The sequence below is a fragment of the Toxotes jaculatrix genome, chromosome 9 (assembly GCF_017976425.1).
Source record: "Toxotes jaculatrix isolate fToxJac2 chromosome 9, fToxJac2.pri, whole genome shotgun sequence".
NCBI lineage: Eukaryota > Metazoa > Chordata > Actinopteri > Toxotidae > Toxotes > Toxotes jaculatrix.
Genome location: NC_054402.1, coordinates 11,752,368 through 11,770,206, shown reverse-complemented (window position 1 = coordinate 11,770,206; position 17,839 = coordinate 11,752,368). Strand labels below are relative to the sequence as shown.

The 17,839-nt window shown below is 39.7% G+C and overlaps 1 protein-coding gene across 2 annotated transcripts in view; it reads left to right on the top strand.

The window, feature by feature from the left end:
* The window catches only part of dock10 (dedicator of cytokinesis 10), a 57,675-nt gene that overhangs the window by 20,977 nt on the left and 18,859 nt on the right, over positions 1 to 17,839 (top strand). For both annotated transcript variants that reach the window (XM_041047289.1, XM_041047291.1), the window contains exons 2-22: positions 3,535 to 3,654; positions 7,406 to 7,495; positions 8,416 to 8,498; positions 10,520 to 10,592; positions 10,898 to 11,044; positions 11,246 to 11,380; positions 11,554 to 11,740; positions 12,694 to 12,779; positions 13,182 to 13,265; positions 13,442 to 13,600; positions 13,942 to 14,190; positions 14,290 to 14,412; positions 14,997 to 15,079; positions 15,211 to 15,333; positions 15,447 to 15,526; positions 15,668 to 15,855; positions 16,039 to 16,104; positions 16,258 to 16,350; positions 16,497 to 16,620; positions 16,746 to 16,867; positions 17,062 to 17,145. In XM_041047289.1, coding sequence (XP_040903223.1) covers positions 3,535 to 3,654; positions 7,406 to 7,495; positions 8,416 to 8,498; positions 10,520 to 10,592; positions 10,898 to 11,044; positions 11,246 to 11,380; positions 11,554 to 11,740; positions 12,694 to 12,779; positions 13,182 to 13,265; positions 13,442 to 13,600; positions 13,942 to 14,190; positions 14,290 to 14,412; positions 14,997 to 15,079; positions 15,211 to 15,333; positions 15,447 to 15,526; positions 15,668 to 15,855; positions 16,039 to 16,104; positions 16,258 to 16,350; positions 16,497 to 16,620; positions 16,746 to 16,867; positions 17,062 to 17,145 — 2,499 coding nt within the window. The remainder of the gene's footprint in view (positions 1 to 3,534; positions 3,655 to 7,405; positions 7,496 to 8,415; positions 8,499 to 10,519; positions 10,593 to 10,897; positions 11,045 to 11,245; positions 11,381 to 11,553; positions 11,741 to 12,693; positions 12,780 to 13,181; positions 13,266 to 13,441; positions 13,601 to 13,941; positions 14,191 to 14,289; positions 14,413 to 14,996; positions 15,080 to 15,210; positions 15,334 to 15,446; positions 15,527 to 15,667; positions 15,856 to 16,038; positions 16,105 to 16,257; positions 16,351 to 16,496; positions 16,621 to 16,745; positions 16,868 to 17,061; positions 17,146 to 17,839) is intronic.

Below are 17,839 nucleotides of genomic sequence, written 5' to 3'. Positions count from 1 at the left end.
AATCTCATAAATGGCAAGATGATGGCAGAAAGTAAAACAGATGACACAAGCTCCACACAATTTATACTAAAATACATAATATACTAAAATACTAAATTTACAAAAAAAAAGAAGTCTCACTTAGCTGCTATGGTATGTAACTGTTTTAGATTTGGTTTTACTTGAGATTGTTTTGAGATATGTACCTGAAATCACTCCCTCTGCCCCAATACAATAGAAATGACAGATGGCAGCATTGAAACATTACATTTTTAAAAAATCAACAGCAGTGTGTCTTTCCAGAAACTGTGTCCCATATACTGTTTTTATAATAAGTACTTTCTCCCTGTAAGTAAAGTGTTGACTGCATTCTCTGCATATCTTGTTGACTAGAGTTCAGCGATACAGTTTTTCCATAGGAATACAGGTAAACTGACCCTTTAAAGTGGAATAGTATAGTGCATTGATTTCCCTGCATCATTTAATCTATCAGTGCCCCCAGAAAGCCTAATGGCGGCACCTTATGTAATGCGTTACAAAAAAAAAAAAAAAGGATTACCAGTTTGTTGTATCATCAGAAGTTGTTTCCTCTTATACAGATGATTGTTCTGCTCTGAGGTTCCATCTGGGGAAGTGAGTCTCTCTGTGTGCTGCTGTGTACTTATGTTATGCCATGCTCATTTATTTCAAAGGGAACATGCATCATTGCATGTGTGGCCTGAAGGTGTGTTATTGATAGATTTGAGTAGGACATAAGATACTGAGTTTGTAAAGAGGGGGTGTGCCCTTGGTGTGTGGTGTTTTGCTGTGTCTGCTTGTATTATTAGTAATGTGGAGTGTAAAGAAATCATTTTCTGTAAGCTGTTACCTTACATTGTCTTGCTGAGTTGCCTTAAAGTGAAAGCCATTGAATTGAAAGTGATGCATAGAAACTGGAGCATTTGGTTGGTTGGTTTCTTGCTTGTTGGGGATTTTCTTTCTCTCTCTCTCTCTCTGTCTGTATGTGTGTGTGTGTGTGTGGTTGTGTTTGTGCGCCTAAATGCGTATTGGACATCAAACATCAACTTCCTCTGCATCCACGTGTTCTGACACAAACTCATAACCTCACTTAGTGTCAGTTCTGCTTCTGGTAGAGCACATGCCTGCGGTGTGTGTTTTGTATAGTTCACTTTTAATGTAGCTCTTGCATAAAAACTGTAACGCGTGCGCTTAATTCTGCTGGCAATGAGCTTCAGGAGCAAAATCACCTTCAGGAAGAAAATAAAGAGCAAACGAGCGCGAGCTGATTTCAACCGGCTGAGCATTGTACGTATTTGTATGTTTTTCTCTGTTTCTGCTAGTTGTTAAAAACGTTGAGTGACATTCATGCTATATTACACTCTCAAATTGTTTTTATTGACTTTCACGTGGCCGTAGTTTACTATTAGTGACTTACATATGTTTCTGTGCTCATCAACAAATTCAGAAGTGCGATTCACACACTTTGATGATTACATACTGCAGTCTGATATGCGGGAACTTTACTGTAATCAGTGTCTTGTTTTAATTGTGTGCTTTATTTCCTGTTCTTTTGAAGATTTGTTTGTCACAGTTCATTTGGCCAGACTCTGTGACAGGAAGAGCCATACACTTTGAAATGAACGGTTTAAATGATGTGTATTTTAATGACGCACACATAGGAGAGTGCTACATTCCTGTATCGATGTCATCTCGTGATGAGAGAAAACCAAAATTTCCCCTGAAACCTTTATAAAGATGTCACATGGGTCAGAGAAGAGTCACAATGTACCTATGGAAACCTCCAGCTTAATCTATCCACTTGCCTGTTGCTTTTCTTGTAATTTATCTGCTGAGGATTTTCCAGAAACAATCTGGAATTTTTATTTTTTTTTTATTCATTGATTAATTGCTTGTCTACGAGATGAGAGAAAATGTACAATTTCTCAGAGCCAAGCTGACACCATCAAACTGCTATTTTGTCCAACCAGTCAGTCCAAATCTCAAAGATGTTCAATTTACAGTGATATAAAAGAGAGGAAAGTGACAAATCATCACCTTGTAGAAGCTAAATACCCCACTTTGCTTCATTTGTTATATTGATTGAAACAGTTAATCAAACGGTTATACAATTTATTTGGCTGATCAATTAACTGAACTGTTTCAGCAGTACTTATTTTTGGAAACAGAAATAAGTCTGCAACAACCGACACAAAGAACAGGAAAAAAAGGGAAAACAAAACTCATTGGGTAAATACTGTAGATCTGGATGGAGTATGAAGCTGACAGTGTACACCAGCATACTAACTGTCATACTAACTGATCCAGGCCTTACTGTCATAAGGCCTGGATCCTCTTCTGTTGGGTTACATTCTTGCCTTCCCTGTGTGCTCTTTTAGTTGTGTGCAAAGAGGCCTGTTTTTAACTGTTAAGGTCTGTGGTGGGTAAAAACCTGAGGCTGCACTGTACGCATGTGAACCAAGTTAGAGATCACTACTTCCTCCTCCTCCCTGACCACAGCCTGCAGTCATGACAACAGTAATTTACCACTGTCCTCTATCTGTTAAACACATTTAAAACATTGGTTATTGTGTGACTCATTGACCAGTTACGCAATCTTTCAACATAGTTTAATTCTCTTTGAGAAAAGATGAATCAAGTGTATAATGGATTGTTTTGACCTAAGTGTATCATCATATTACAGCTTGTAGTTTGGTGGTATAACTGGGTTTCGGGTGCTCTGTTAAAACAGGCTTTCACATACAGTAGCAACTCTTGAGTGGCCGGTCTTGTTGCTGTACATGTGAAGCTTACCTTTATTGAAATTAAATCCTAGCTGTTTCGGTCTATGTGTTCGATTAAATGAAGATATTCCAGTTTATTTAAAACCTTAATGGGTGTGTCAAAGGCTCACTTCAGCTGTAGTGTTACTTCCTCTATGATTCTTTTAGGTCCTAATGATGTCACGGCAAAACACAGGAAATGTCATGATCATGACTATTTTTTATTTTCCAAAGCAGTGAGATTATGTGTTGGCTATGGCTAATTTAATGTGGCTCTTTCCATCTTTAAGTCCTATATTTTTCATGGAGTCTGCTGTTAATAAAATCTTTATGCTACAAGAGGGAGTGGTATAGATATGATATGAGCTATGAAATATAAATAACTTTAAGGGGGGATGTGTGAGGGATGTGAATATATTAGATATTAATGCCAATATGATACCTGAATTTTGACACGTATGCCAAAACAATCCTTTTTGGATACTTTAGTTTGGGGAATGTAAAGCTGTTTTAATTACCAAAATATGATAAATTGCTCGCTGCGTAAGCGTTAAATAAAAAAAATTTCCCAAATAGAAAGTAGTCTAAAGTTACCAAATGTTTCCAATCACAAAATATTTGAGCAATCTGACCAAGCATTCAATGCCAACTTTCAATATGTGACACTTGATAGTCAATGTATCGTATCTTATCATATGTTATTGTATCCTATTGTATGATACGCCTTGAGCCAAACAAGTAAATTCTGATCAAGCGTCTGTGTTTCTATTTGCAGCAGGAGAAGCCTAAGCTGATCGACCCTCTTGATTATGAGGCTGTCATCTCTGAGCTTGGGGACGAGTTGAAGGAAGACCCTCTCAGAGACCTGCTCCTATTCCCTGACAATGATTTCTCGGTAAGTGTGTGTGTGTGTGTGGTGTGGTGATGGTTCTGTGGTTAAAGCAGTCAGAACAAGAATGTGCTCAATCTGTTCTCAATCTCAAAACTCATTCCTGGTTCTCTTGCTGTAGAGTGAAACTTTTCTCACGGTTTTGTCCCCCAGACTCACAGATCAGGGGTATTTCCGTTAAATAACATGTTTGGCAAAGGCCATAGAAGTGTATCATAATTATCAGAATTGAGTTATACAAAGTGAATTTTTATGAATATCCATAGCAAAGTGATGGTTACAAGCCAAGCTAAATGGTTACCAATGAATCATTATAGACTACGCATTAACACTGGTGCTGAGTCTATTGTGTACATTGCAGTAATATCCACATTTTGTATTAGTTCTCCTCAAACTGTAACATTTTTAACACCCAAATGACTCCAGAATGGTCTCATTCCTTTGAAGATAATTTGTGCAGATAAGTGCAGGGAAAGCAAACATCTGTGCTTCATTATTTCTCACGTTATCAATTTATTTATCTGTTGTGTAATGCTCATAATTTGAGAATTAATGAAGCAAATGTGTTTGTTTTGCTTACACAAATGTGTGCAAATGAATGAGTCACCACTTTGGAGTTTTTGGATGTTAATTGGGTTGAGGGCTGAGGCCTATGCAAATAATAATGTCGAGAGTCAACCTCAAAGAGGTACAAACTTAGACTACACTAATGTGACTTGGTCCTGTAAACTTTTCTTGTCAGTGAAATGATATTTGAATTTTCAGATGAGTGGCTCATTAAGTTAATATAATCTATTTACATTTATGTTTACATTTATTTATAAATGTAGTGTAATTAATTTTCTGTGTTGAGGAGTAACCATATCCAAAATGATTCTATAATGGTTTTAAACTACTCCTCCACCAAAGCGCATCAGTATGGGTCCACCATCCGTACACCTTAAAAATCCTAAGGGAAACACTTATGTTCATTATTGAGTTACAGTATGAGTCAATTTATTTTGATTAATTGACCAATCGTTAAGTCTTAAGTCTTGGAAGTCTTGAATATCAATTACTATAGATTCCAATCTCTAGTTACCAGAGCTTGATTTAATGTATTTTCTTTCAAGAATTTTTTTGGCAGTTTTAGCCTTTATTAGATAGTGTACAGTAAAGAGCTGACAGAAAAGTTACCCAGCCAGGAGACAGGGACACTGAGGTTGCATTGTCATTTTCAAAAAACCCAAGGTAAGCAGTGTTGGGTATTTTACTTGATAAATGGTGAAACGTTTAATCATTGTTAGCTGACTTTGCCTTTGCATGATGTTTCACTGCCTTTTAAACAATATATGCGGAGATAACCATCTGACCGTACATAAAAACAGGAAAGGGACTTCTGCAGCTTGGCAGTCTCTGTGTGCAACTGTGTTTTGTTTTGTTTTTTTGTTTTTTATAATGGCAAAAATGCATGACAAATTAGTGTCATGCATTTTTTAAGTGTCTGTTAGTGTTCAGCACATAAATATACCTGTCACAAAATATGCAAGAATTCACTGCTTGACAGGAAACAAGGAGGTTTATGGGAAATAGTCCTTATTTTAAAGTAGGGGTTGGCAAATGTGTCCCATGGGTCAAATCTTGGCCTGCATCAAAGTTTTATGGTTCCTCAAAGAAATTTTCTGTTACAGGTCAACATCAAATCTTTATGGCTTCATACACGTCTACTGACATAATAAGCCAAATATAAATCACACTTAAATCCCAATAAGAACAACCAGAATGTAATATCTAATATGGAGAGCAAACCATCATACTACTGGGTCATATTATGGAGAGTGCCTGTTCCTGAATTGAGGTCTATTTTAAAAATATGTTTACAATAATGATGCCAAGGTGTTTTCAAAATGCAACACCTTTCGCTCCAGCACGACACACTTACTCACACTAATCATGCATGTTTAGTATTGTGGTCTTTTCATTACAGTCAACAATTTATTCTCCCTGGCTCCCTTTCACTCTTTGTTCATTAGTACCTTCATTATTGTGCTAATGCTTCTCTGCAGACGCAAATCCATTGCACATTAGGATGACCTAATTGGCTGCTTGTGGTAAAAGGATTCATTTGCTTGTGTACCCCAGAGTTGTAGCTTGACTGCATGACTCTGCTGGTTCCCAGCTCTGTCTGCCTGCAAAACAATTTCCTCTGATTTTCTTTGTCTTTGCAGTCTACAGTCAATTTCCATAATTGTAAGCGAAAGTGGCTTGGCAGAGTATTTGCTAATGCACAAAAGGCATTTACTAGATATGCTTCTTTGCCAGTTGGTTAGTGAGCTCAGTGTTCTAGCCAGCTGATTGGGCTGTACAAATCACAGTCTGTCTCTGTTCATGCACAAACATCTTTAATGCTGACTTGTTTTTATTTTCTTCCTGCACAATCACATGGAAATATATTTCTCTATTTCTTTTTGAATATGAATGTGCACCTTAAAGATTGGATGTCGATTTTCTGTGTCACGTAACATAAAATGTACTTTATATAATTAAAGCTGCATGATTCATAAGTTAGGTTATTAGTTGTAGGCCTAATCAGTGCTGAGAAAGGGAATACATATTAAGAGATTTGAGTTGAATTATTCATCCTCACTGCAATAAAGCTGGCCAGAAACAATCCCAAGAAAGAATGAATTAATAGTACATCAATATACCAGATAACCTTTTGCATGTTCTCTCAAATCATTGCTCATGAGGTGTTAATATGTAAGCAATAAAGCATAATAAGGAGTGCTATTGCTAACTAGCAATAAACACAACATACAGCTGTTGCTGATGGGAATGTTTTAAAGGTATTTAGTCATGAACTAAAGTATTGGACATAGTGAAATGTTGACCTGCTCGTGGCAGTGGATGAAAAGATAACAAGAGTAACACAAGATCACAAAAGTGATTAGGATTCATCCTCTGTGGATCATGAATGTCTGTACAAAGTTTCATGATAACTTATCCAATTGTTGCTGAGATATTTCAGTTTGGACCAAAGTGGAGGAACAACCAGTAGACTGACATTGCCATCCCTAGATGCTGAAGTGGAGTCTATTGTTTATATATACCGATGGAGGACAAATTAAAGTAAAAGCAACAGCTTAAAGTGCATTAGTAGGCTGTTGGGCCACCACCAGTCTCCAGAACAGCTTGAGTGCTCATTGTCATAGATTCTGTAAGTGTAGGGATGAACACCATTCATCAAAGAAGTCAGTCAAAATCTGTCTAAGATGTTCAGCTGGGTGGAAATTCAGTTTCTTCAAAAGCAGCAGCATATGATTCACCTCTCTTTGGTTTGAAACCATTACCACGTTATGTTTCTCCACTCATGTATTAAGTTTTGTTTTTTAATCATTATTTCAGTATGAATGTGGTGTCCAAATTTTAAGAGCACCTGTTCGCCTTTCAGAATTAAATATTTTAGAAAGCCATGATTTTCTGTAAACTGTGACCTGAACAGAATAAAGGTTGTAGTAAAGGGGTGGATTACTATACTCTGAATTTCCCTCAGGGGATTGTTTAGCAGAGCTACTCAGATCCTGAACAGTCCTGCCTTGTGATCAGTTTAGTTTCAAGATGGAAGCCTAAAAATGACCTTTTTTAAAAAATTTTTTTAAAAAGCACTTGTTTTTAGTTCAACCTACGTGACTCACCAAACTGTAAACAGATTTTTAAAAATTCTTTTTTATTTCTTGTCATGTTAACAGGCCCTTTTTTAATCCTTTTATCCCTCCAGGTATCCACGGTGCCTCAGGAGAGACGGACTCTCAAGTCCACTGTCCCTGAAGGGGCAGAGCTACAGGCTGAATGTCTGCTGGTCAGACAGGTAAGGTGTGTGTGCGTGTTTGCCCACACGTTTGCTTGTCTGCACAGGACTTAACTGAAGCCATTGTGGGTTTGAATGTAAGAGGTTTCAGTTGGTGGTTAGGTCTGTCAGCTTAAGCTGTTCCTAATATAGGACATCCTGATACCGCTGGAGTGGGCTGACTACACCTCTAAAATAAACCAGATGTGTGTGCACATCTTGATGTGTATTAGCCCATTTGCGTGTGTGTGTCAGTGAGGCCCATCAGGGCTCATTTCGACCAACCATAATCTCAAGGGCTCAATGGAGAAATAATATCTGTGGAGACGGAAACTCCCCAGACACTGTCACAGCTCACTGGAGACTAGCGTGCATGTCTGACTGTCTTCGTGTGTATGTGTGCGCGCACAGGAAGACACTGTCTCTGACAATATGTTTGGTCTGTTTACAACTTGTGCCATTGTTAACAAAAGATCAAACTCATTTTAAACAAATGGATTAAAGAGAATAGTAACATGGCATTCGACAAGTAGACAGATGAAAGGATGGAGGATGAACCTACCCTCCAGTCTCTGTGAATTGTGTGTGAGAGAGACAGTGAAAACATACTCTACACGCCCTATGAGAGTACTATTTCAACCCATGAGACAGACAAGTAATCTATTAAGATGTAAAGATATCTTTATTTGCAGATTCCTCTGGGGCAGATTCTTAATTCAGTTCCTTTTATAATTTAAATTATCTAATGATGAATCCCTGCCTGCACATCAGTAACTAGGCCTCAGGAGAGCCGATGTCTGACTTTGCTTTCACTGTAGTTTAGCTTTCCTCATTGTCTGCATACGTATTAGCTGCTCCAGGTCAAAGTTTCCCAGAGAGGCCGTCATTTTGGAAAGTTAATATTTAATAATTTTCAACTTAATCTCCATCCTCTCCTCCAGGCCTGTAAGTATTACAACTCTGAGCTAAATGTGGTCCAGTTCAAGTATGATGACTACGCTGGAGACTACCGCCAGCTGCCCAGGTAATCCATTTTGACATTACGCTATCACCTGATATACTGTGTCTGCTGGATGGGTTTAACTTTTTTTTTACCAAACACCCCGATGTTTGTCCGAAAGTCTGAAAATAATGATACTAAAATAAAAAGTTTATTGTTCCTCAACCTTTTGGATTTATATAGCCATACCCCTGGTTTATTTTGAGAGGGAACACTTTAAATTTTACAGCCGGTAAGTGAGAGTGAGAGTGCACAAAAGTTACTGAGCTACAAACATGATAGAAATATATATATTTTTGCCTCACCTGTTTGTTTTTTTGGCTTAAAAAGGGAATGTAAGGCCTGTAGTTGTACATTTTATGTGGAAAACACTTGGGAGCCATATCTGTGTCAACAGCTGTCATGCAGTGATATGTACTACCAAGGCCAACGGGTGGGACGTTGTATTTAAAGGAAAACTTTGACATTTTGGGAAATACACATATTCCCTTTCATCTGCAGAGCAGAGATGAGAAGATTGAAGTGACATACATGGAGGTTAGCTGGGTACACGCCAGGAAGTCACTGCACCAGGCCAGGAAATAGCACCGGCACATATAAGAAAGGAAGGAGCTATTTCTCAACACATTTTTGGTCTGAAATGTGTCAGTAAAGCTGAGTTTCTTAAATTGCCAAGGACTGAAAACTGGCATTGATCAGATTTGTTGTCTTGTTTACTTATTCTCTGATCACAAAGCTTGTGATTTGAATCAAAATGTTTCCAGTTTGATACAGTTTTATCTAGTTTTTGAGGGTTGACATTTTGGCTAACATTTTCTCTTAGTGAGCTATGGAAAAAGCGCTGCTCTGGTATCTGCACTAAATCTCATGTAATGTGTCAGCATTAGTGTTGAAAAAATGACAGTGATACCCAGCTGTAGGTTCATATAAGTGTTTGCTTTGCTGTTACAGAAATATTAATAACCCATAAGCACCCAGACAAATAAGCAGCTGCTCACATAAAGAATAACCACACTTTTATGTCCTGAGGTGGGAGGTCATTAACAAGAACAAGATGGTGGGTGGTGTTAAGAGAGAAACAAGTTACAGCGGAAGACGGAGGGCATTTCACACTCAACATATGTTAGCTTTCAGTGCTCTCTCCATCCCTTTTTTTTAAATGTCAGTCAGACACCCATTCAGTCAGTCCGTCTTTTATTTAAATCAAGTCAAGTTAAGGCTATCAGTCAACCAGAGTTTTGTCAGTCCCAGAGAGACTGACCCAGAACAGCCCTGAAGTTACTGCTCTCAGCCACAGGAATGTCCCTCGTATGTCCCATGGGTTGCCACTGTATTCTTATAGTCAGTTCACATGACCTCTGAAATGACATCCAGGATGAACTATAAAGTAAGACGCATCTTAAATACAAGTTAGAGCACAATAATGCTAAAATATCATTCCATAAAGTTCAGTTATCCTTTGTCATTGTAAACTATTGTTTGTTGCTTGTTTACTAAGCTAAACAAATATACAGTATGCTCACAGATTTATAGAGCAAGTTAAAGTGAAATGCACCAGGGAAACAATAGCACAATGGGAATCTACAGCTGCTTTAGATGTGTGGTTGTCACTGCTGTACTTTGAGTGGAGCGATCTTCATCTGCGCAGGCCAGTATTAGCATTCCTGTGTCGGTGGCCACCCCACAATCACCAGAATTTTTCTAAACATAGTGCCCTTAAGAGATTTTTTCAAACAGCTTTTACGACCTGTGTGACTTTTAGCAGACTACAGCTCACAGCACACACACAAAGGCATTTTATCCCATGGCTCGCACACAAAGACAGGTCAGCCTGTGAAATTAGTGGAGCGGGATTGGGTGAGGACTACCTATTGTTGACTCCTGACAGAGGACGATGTAGGCGAGTCAGCCACCCACTGTCATTTGCACCAGTCAAATAAAGTGGATTAATTGAATTCCTGAAATCATTTTCTCTTGCCATCAGTGTATTTCATTATGAGAGATCCACATTTTCTCAATATCTCCCTGTTCTTTCTCCTTTATAGGAAACTGTACAAAGCAGAGAAGCTGCCATCTCATTCTTTTGAGATTGACTATGAGGATGTGGACAAGGATGAGGTCAGTAATGACCATCTTTTTGACTGATGCTTTTCGGACTGAATGCATTACATACTGGATACATCCTGGGCCTCATGTTTAAATTAGTTTATCGCAGCCTTAAAGCTGTTAAAATATACTTTGCAAGAGCAGTTAGCTCATTACAAGTCAGCAGGACATTGTTTATGAACATAATTTGGCTGACAAATGGCCACTATAAGATAGAGTAAGTCTAGAAAGGCTTCTTTTCCCGTTTGATCATCTCTTCCTGTGTGTCAGAGGGATAAATGGAAAACTAATGTATCTAAACTGATCGCGTTTCACAGGATACCACATCCCTGTCCTCGTCCAAAGGAGGAGGCGGCGGAGGTGGCGGCGGAGGAGGAGGAGGCGGAGGGATTGGTGTGTTTCGGTCAGGCTGGCTCTACAAAGGGAACTTCAACAGCACTGTCAACAATAGTATCACTGTTCGGGTGAGGAAATGTTCCCTTTTCATGCAACCAGAGTGTTGCGAACTATTATCAATACACCACTGCCTATATTATTGTTTGTAGTTCAAAGTTCATTCTCGAAGTTCAAATGGACTTACGGGGAACTCAAAATTTATTATTTATGACTTATGACCTCATACGTAAGCCTGTTAGTGAAAATAAACTTTATTACTGTCTGTGCAGTCATTCAAGAGGAGGTATTTTCAGCTCACCCAGCTGACAGACAACTCCTACATCATGAACTTCTACAAAGATGAAAAGATTTCTAAGGAACCCAAAGGCTGCATCTTCCTTGACTCGTGCACTGGTGTGGTACAGGTGGGTTTTAAAGAATTCATTCCACCCCAAACCTAAGCTAGTAAGTTTATTAGTCAGTGAAAAAGTACCTTCAAACCTGCATGTGTAAGAAAGAAAACAGTAAAAATTTCCAAAAACCCAACCAAGTTCTGGTTTTGTTGCGTAACCACATTATCCTATTCATCCCCCTGAAGAATAATCGTCTAAGGAAACACGCCTTTGAGCTGAAGATGAACGAGGTTACGTACTTCGTGCTGGCTGCGGAGAGCGAGCAGGACATGGAGGAGTGGATTAGCACATTGACCCGCATCTTACAGATCAGTCCCCACGACGGGCCTGCTCCAGACCGCAAGAGCCTAGACCTCACCGATCATCGTCAGGGTGAGATTGGTTCTGTTTTTGTATTTAGGAATATACTAAGTTTACCTATGATGGACGTAGAAATAGGGAACAGAAAAATAGTTGGAAAGAGCAGAGGGGATGGAAGCACAAATGGTAATTTAGAGGAGAGAGGGGTATTTAGAGAGAGATGAACAGGAAATTTTAGCATAATTCCAACACATGTATAAATCATGGTACACTTAAGGGATGATTTTATACTCCATGTCAGCAAAAATTTAACCCTTTCTTCTCTGTCTAACCTCTTCTGAGTAAATAATATCTGCCATCTTGCCATGACCTTAATGGGGAATTTCTCCTGGGTGAGGCTCCATCCAAAACATCACCGATCAGGAAATGAGGCCTGACACCAAACACTGACTCCACCTTGGTTTAGAACATCATGCCTTGTTATTAAAAACTTTACATGGAAGCAGAATTTATAAAACTCAACCTTATGTGCCAGCTCTGTGAGAGGTTGGGCACGGGGCCACGGCCTGTAACATAACACGCACTGACAGAGCATTGAGAATTGGCTCAGTGATGTAATAGCCTCAGCCGTCATGGCTCTGTGGTCTGTTAGCATGCCTCTAAATCAGGCTGCGAGCGTGTGGTGACCTACCATTAATGAGCCATTTTGTTCAGCATGGCCTTTTGGGAAGAATTGCTCCTGGCACATGAAAGTTGCATTTCGGCAGAAGCCTGCCCGCCTTATTATCCATAAATACCACAAATGGAGTCATATTTTATTCTGAGATAGATATATGTCCACTGACTCTGGTGAGTGTGTATTTAGTGTGCTGCTGAACCTATTTTAGAAAATGTTATATGGCTTTTAACCTATGGGGAGAATTGACTGCTTAGATAAACTTTCCCATCCACTCAGTGATGGCAGTGATCGCTCATAAACAAAAAGCCACTCTCTGGAGTCCTGATTGTGTTTGTTTTCTCTCCAGATGTGTTTGACCTGTCGTTGAGTGACTGCTGTTTGCAGGAGAATGAAGATACGACAGAGAACGGCATCAATCCAGAGCTGGCAAAGGTTGGCACTACTTTATTCAAACAATGCTACAACTTAGCTTGTACTGACATTATAATATTTAAATGTATATGCGTGCACAGCATATCTGCAAGTGTCTTTTTAAAGGTATCCTGTAGAGTTTTTGAGCAGTGGTGGTGCTATGGAGCGATGTGTTCATGAGTGGCTCCACAATTGTTTGTGTCTTGTGTTGTACTTTAACAAGCATGCTCATGACGTATTTTCACATTACCATTGATCAAAACTTGGTGCCAGTTGTCAGGCCAGTTGTCACTGAAAAACCGAGACTTGAAAAACCTTGTTGTTTTTACAGTTATCATGATTGATATTAAGCTATTTGTTACTTGCACTGAGTTGTTCTCTGACTGTCTCCTTCTGTTTTTCTTGCCATCCGTGCTGTCACAGTATATCTCAGAGACAGATGAAGGAATTCGCTCTGCCAGAAGAGAAGAGCGACTGAATCTGTTTTCTCTTGATCCTGACACCCCTGTAAGAGTAAACGCTTTGCCTACACATTTTGGTGTTTTGTTTTACCTTATTACAACTTTACTGAAATTTTGACTTCATTCTTTGTTGTACTTTGTGATTATTCAGCAATAGATATTTCTCATTGAAATAAACTAAAGCATGCCCCCAATTAACAAACCGTATTTCACCAACCACAGGTGCTGAGGAGCCCACGAACCGAATATTCGTCAAGTGAAAACACACCAGTGCGCCCGTTTGAGGAGAAGCTGGGCAGAAGGTTTATGGTAGCCTGCCGATCACTCAACCTCATGCTACAGAGCTGCATCAACGAGACTGAAACTGGGCCCGTCACTAATGTGAGGAATAGAAACTCTCTTTCAGTTATTCAAACCTGCCTCAGAGTTGCATTTACATTAACATGTCTCCTTGAAATAAATAGTGATGGTGCTCAAATCTGCAGCTGCCAAAAGCAATTTTCTTTATACTTGATTTAATCCATTTTAGGATATTTTCATTTCCATGTAAGATATAATAACTACCCTCCTAATTATACACCACAAGCTTTAGGGAAGGGAACTAATGAAATGTTCGTATAGCCTATGAAATGAGCTACCTTTCAGAGTGAAGGTATGGAAATTCCATCTATAAAGGAACCGTTAATGTGCAGAAAATGACTGAGCTGAATCTCCTCCAATAGATTGAACCCTTCTTCGTATCACTGGCTCTGCTGGATGTACGAGAAGGGAGAAAGGTGTCGGCAGACTTCCACATAGACCTCAACCACGAGGCGGTGCGTCAGATGCTCGGAGGCTGCAGTAATGGGACAGGCAGTTCAGGAACTGGGGCTGGAGGTCAGGAGAATGGCCTGTGCTCTCCTGCTGAGAAGAAGCCAGGAGACTGTTACCTCAGCCTGGATCTGGAGCACTGGCTTTGTTTTCCCAAACAGGTACAAGGACAATACTTTCACAGTATGTTTTGTGGATGTATACTCTGCATTTCACATGTCGATTGACCCTAATATGCTTTCCCAAAACTGTCCACGCAGGCCATCTTCTCAGTGACCAACCCCCACACAGACATAGTGATGGTGGCAAGAGTGGAAAAGGTGCTGATGGGAAATATTGCCTGTGGGGCCGAACCTTATATCAAGAATACCGACTCCAGCAAGGTCAGAAAGTCAATTCTTTTTTTCTCATTGCTTGGTCATTTTCACTGACAGGTTTGCATCAATATTTACATTTCTTCTAGATTTATTTTCCGTCTTGAAGCAACACCACAGAACTAAACCTTTTACATTGTCTTATCTCTTGGAGCAAGCTGGGAAAAATGGCCCATGAAACATGCTGCTAGGGCGTTTATTGTAAGGGAAATGGCTTAATCTACTCAAACCGTTTAATGCGTGACATTTACAAAATGGTTTTCCTGTAAGGCCAGAGTTTATCTTCATCACAGAATGCCATTCGGGACGGGTAGTTTAGAAATTAGGTTTTTTCCGAGATCCCATCCAAGACATTTCCTGGCTTCCCCGCTGGCAGTGCTCCATGTGGTCCTTGTTTAAATGGCTAAGTGAATCACCAGATATTCAACCTGCTGCCAGAATTACTGTATTAAACAACCTCTTATTTAGCTTGTCACTCTGTCTAGGTCAACTAGAATTAAGAGATAATGACATCCCTTTGTGTATAAGAACATCAGCTGTGGCTTCTTGCTAATATTTCCCTGTTTGTTTATCTTTACTCGTGTCTTGGACAGACTGTTCAGAAGATTTTGAGGTCCAACAAACAGTTCTGCAGTAAACTGGGAAAGTACCGTATGCCGTTTGCCTGGTCTGTCAGGTCGGTGCCGCTGGTTCAAGTCTCAGTTTTCTAAACATTTTAAAAATTCATCTCATTGTCTCCTCACAGGATTTATTCTTCCCTCATCATCCATTGCTTACTGACTTACTGTCTCTTTCTATCTATTACAGGTCAGTATTTAAGGACAACCATGGGGCACTGGACCGAGAGTCTCGTTTCTCACCTCTCTTCAAACAGGAGAGCAACAAGATTTCCACAGATGACCTGATAAAGCTGGTGGCTGAGTACAGGAGGTAAGGCATACTGTAGGCTTTACTAATAAAGTAGGTCACATACCGTAGACGTCTCTGAGACAAGATGAAGTGTTCTTACTAAGTTTTGTTTTAATCTGTGTGTGTGTGTGCAGGGCTGAGAAGACCAGCAAACTGCAGACTATTCCGGGGACTCTGGACATCGCGGTGGACTATGTTCCAATGGAGCATCCCAGTACGTCCGCTTTTTAGGCAACACTTCCACCTCTGTCTGTGTTAATTCATGTTTGCATTCTGCTGTCTGTCTGTCTCATCCTTCCCTTCTACTTCTCTTTTGTGTCATGTGTTTGAAACTCTTTCTTCTCTTTGCTTTCAGACTGTGTGACATCCTCCTATATACCGGTGAAGCCCTTTGAGGAACTGAGCAAACATCAGCCTACAGTGGAGGTGGAGGAGTTTGCCCAGGACACCACCAAGTTCACACAGCCACACCGTGTCTACAGAAACCACATCTACGTCTACCCTAAACACCTCAAGTATGACAGCCAGAAGAGCTTTGCCAAGGTATATCGTAGTAGCTTAGAAACAAAAGCACAGTCTAAGAGGAGCCTGAGTTAAACTGTAAGATTGCTTACAGCATGCTTTGTGTTTTTTACATACTTCATGTACTTTTATTACTCACTGTTTTTGTTTTTTTTTTTTGTATAAAGGCAGTTGTTAATGTTACAATGGTCCTCTTGTTCACAGGCTCGTAACCTTGCAGTCTATGTGGAGTTCCGCAGCTCAGATGAAGAAGTTGCCAAACCTTTAAAGGTAGAAAGTTATCCAAAAACATGCTGATGGGACATTTAATGGCTTTTATATGACTCTGTTTTCTCCACTTAAGCTTTCTATGTCATGGGAAACTAACATGGCTGACCATGACCTTGTTGTGACCCTTTTTTTTCTATTGTCGTTTTTTTGTAGTGCATCTATGGCAAACCAGGAGGTCCAGTCTTCACCACTTCAGCCTGTTCCACAGTGCTACATCACTCTCAGAACCCAGACTTCTACGATGAGGTGGGGACAGACGTAGAGAAACAGAATAGGAGTATCAAGAACCAACACATGGAGATCATTAGTACTTGGAAGTGGATTCACCTAAAGTTAAGCAGCATTCCTTGCTGCCCATAATATAACCCATTGTATGTTACTGTGTCCCCCAGGTGAAGATTGAGCTTCCTACCCAGCTTCATGAAAAGCACCATCTTCTTTTCTCCTTTTACCATGTCACCTGTGACATCAATGCTAAGACAAATTCTAAGAGGAAAGAGGCCCTGGAAACCCCAGGTAAGATGGTGCTTAATCTGGAGCCAGAATTTAGTGGAACATATATTATATTGCAGATTATGTTGTGGTAGGTCTTCTCCACTATTCAGTATTCTTTATTTTTAACATGTGTGCTCTCTTTTTAGTGGGGTATTCTTGGCTGCCTCTCCTCAAAGAAGGTCGTCTGTCATCTCAGGAGTTCAACATCTCCGTCTCCTGTAACCTGCCACCTGGATACTTGGCCATTAAGGAAGCCAGCAACACCAAGGTGAGAGGGAGAAGGAACAAAGGAAGGAAGCACCATTTTAGATGGTGTATAAATATTACAAACGCTGCTGAATTATACAAAAATGAATTCGTGAGAGAGGAGACTTATTACGCATTACAACGTAATAAATTCAGCTGGTGGCTTTCTTGTTTTTAATCAGTGTGCATACTCTAAGCTGCCTTCTCTTCTTATAGAACGGAGCAGATGTGAAATGGGTTGATGGAGGAAAAGCTATCTTCAAAGTGTCCACCAACGTCGTCTCCACAGTTTACACTCAGGTAAGCCTATTATCTAGGTTTCTTTTTTTTTCACTGGCTTACTGGTGATGTGTCCAAAGTCCAGTATGCCCTACCTCTTTCCCTGTGAATGCTGGGAACAGAATAAGTTCCCACATGACCCTGAACAGAATAAGTGGTGTAGAAAATGGATGGATGGATGGCTCTTTACCTATTGTTTCAGCCAATACATGCTTATTAAAATGTCAGAGCCTTAGCTTTGAAGAAACACTTAACCTCTAAATGAAAATGCTGTCCTTATGCATTATCTATTATCTCACATTACTATTATTGTTATCTAAGCTTCCTCCATCTCAGCTTTCTCTAACAGAGCTGAAATGAATGTGGCCTGTCTGTGGGAAAACTCTAAAACAGGACAGAAAATGATCGTTAGTGTTTCCTAAACAAATTATGCAGCAATTTCAAGTATTTTGTATCCACGAAATGCAATGTGAGCTCAAAATGCTCAGTGATCATTAGTGGAGAGTGGTAACTACTTGGCGGTGGTAAGTACAGTGCCACATGAAACAAGGAAATGCACTGTTTCTCTTCACAGTTTGCCGGTAGAGGATGTTTGGAGCACTGCATAGCAATTTCTTGATTGGTTGGTTTGTTGTAAATCTGATCAGCCTACGTTTTGGTTTCACCTGCAACACTTTATAAAAGACAGATTAAATAGATTAATTTTTAGAGCACA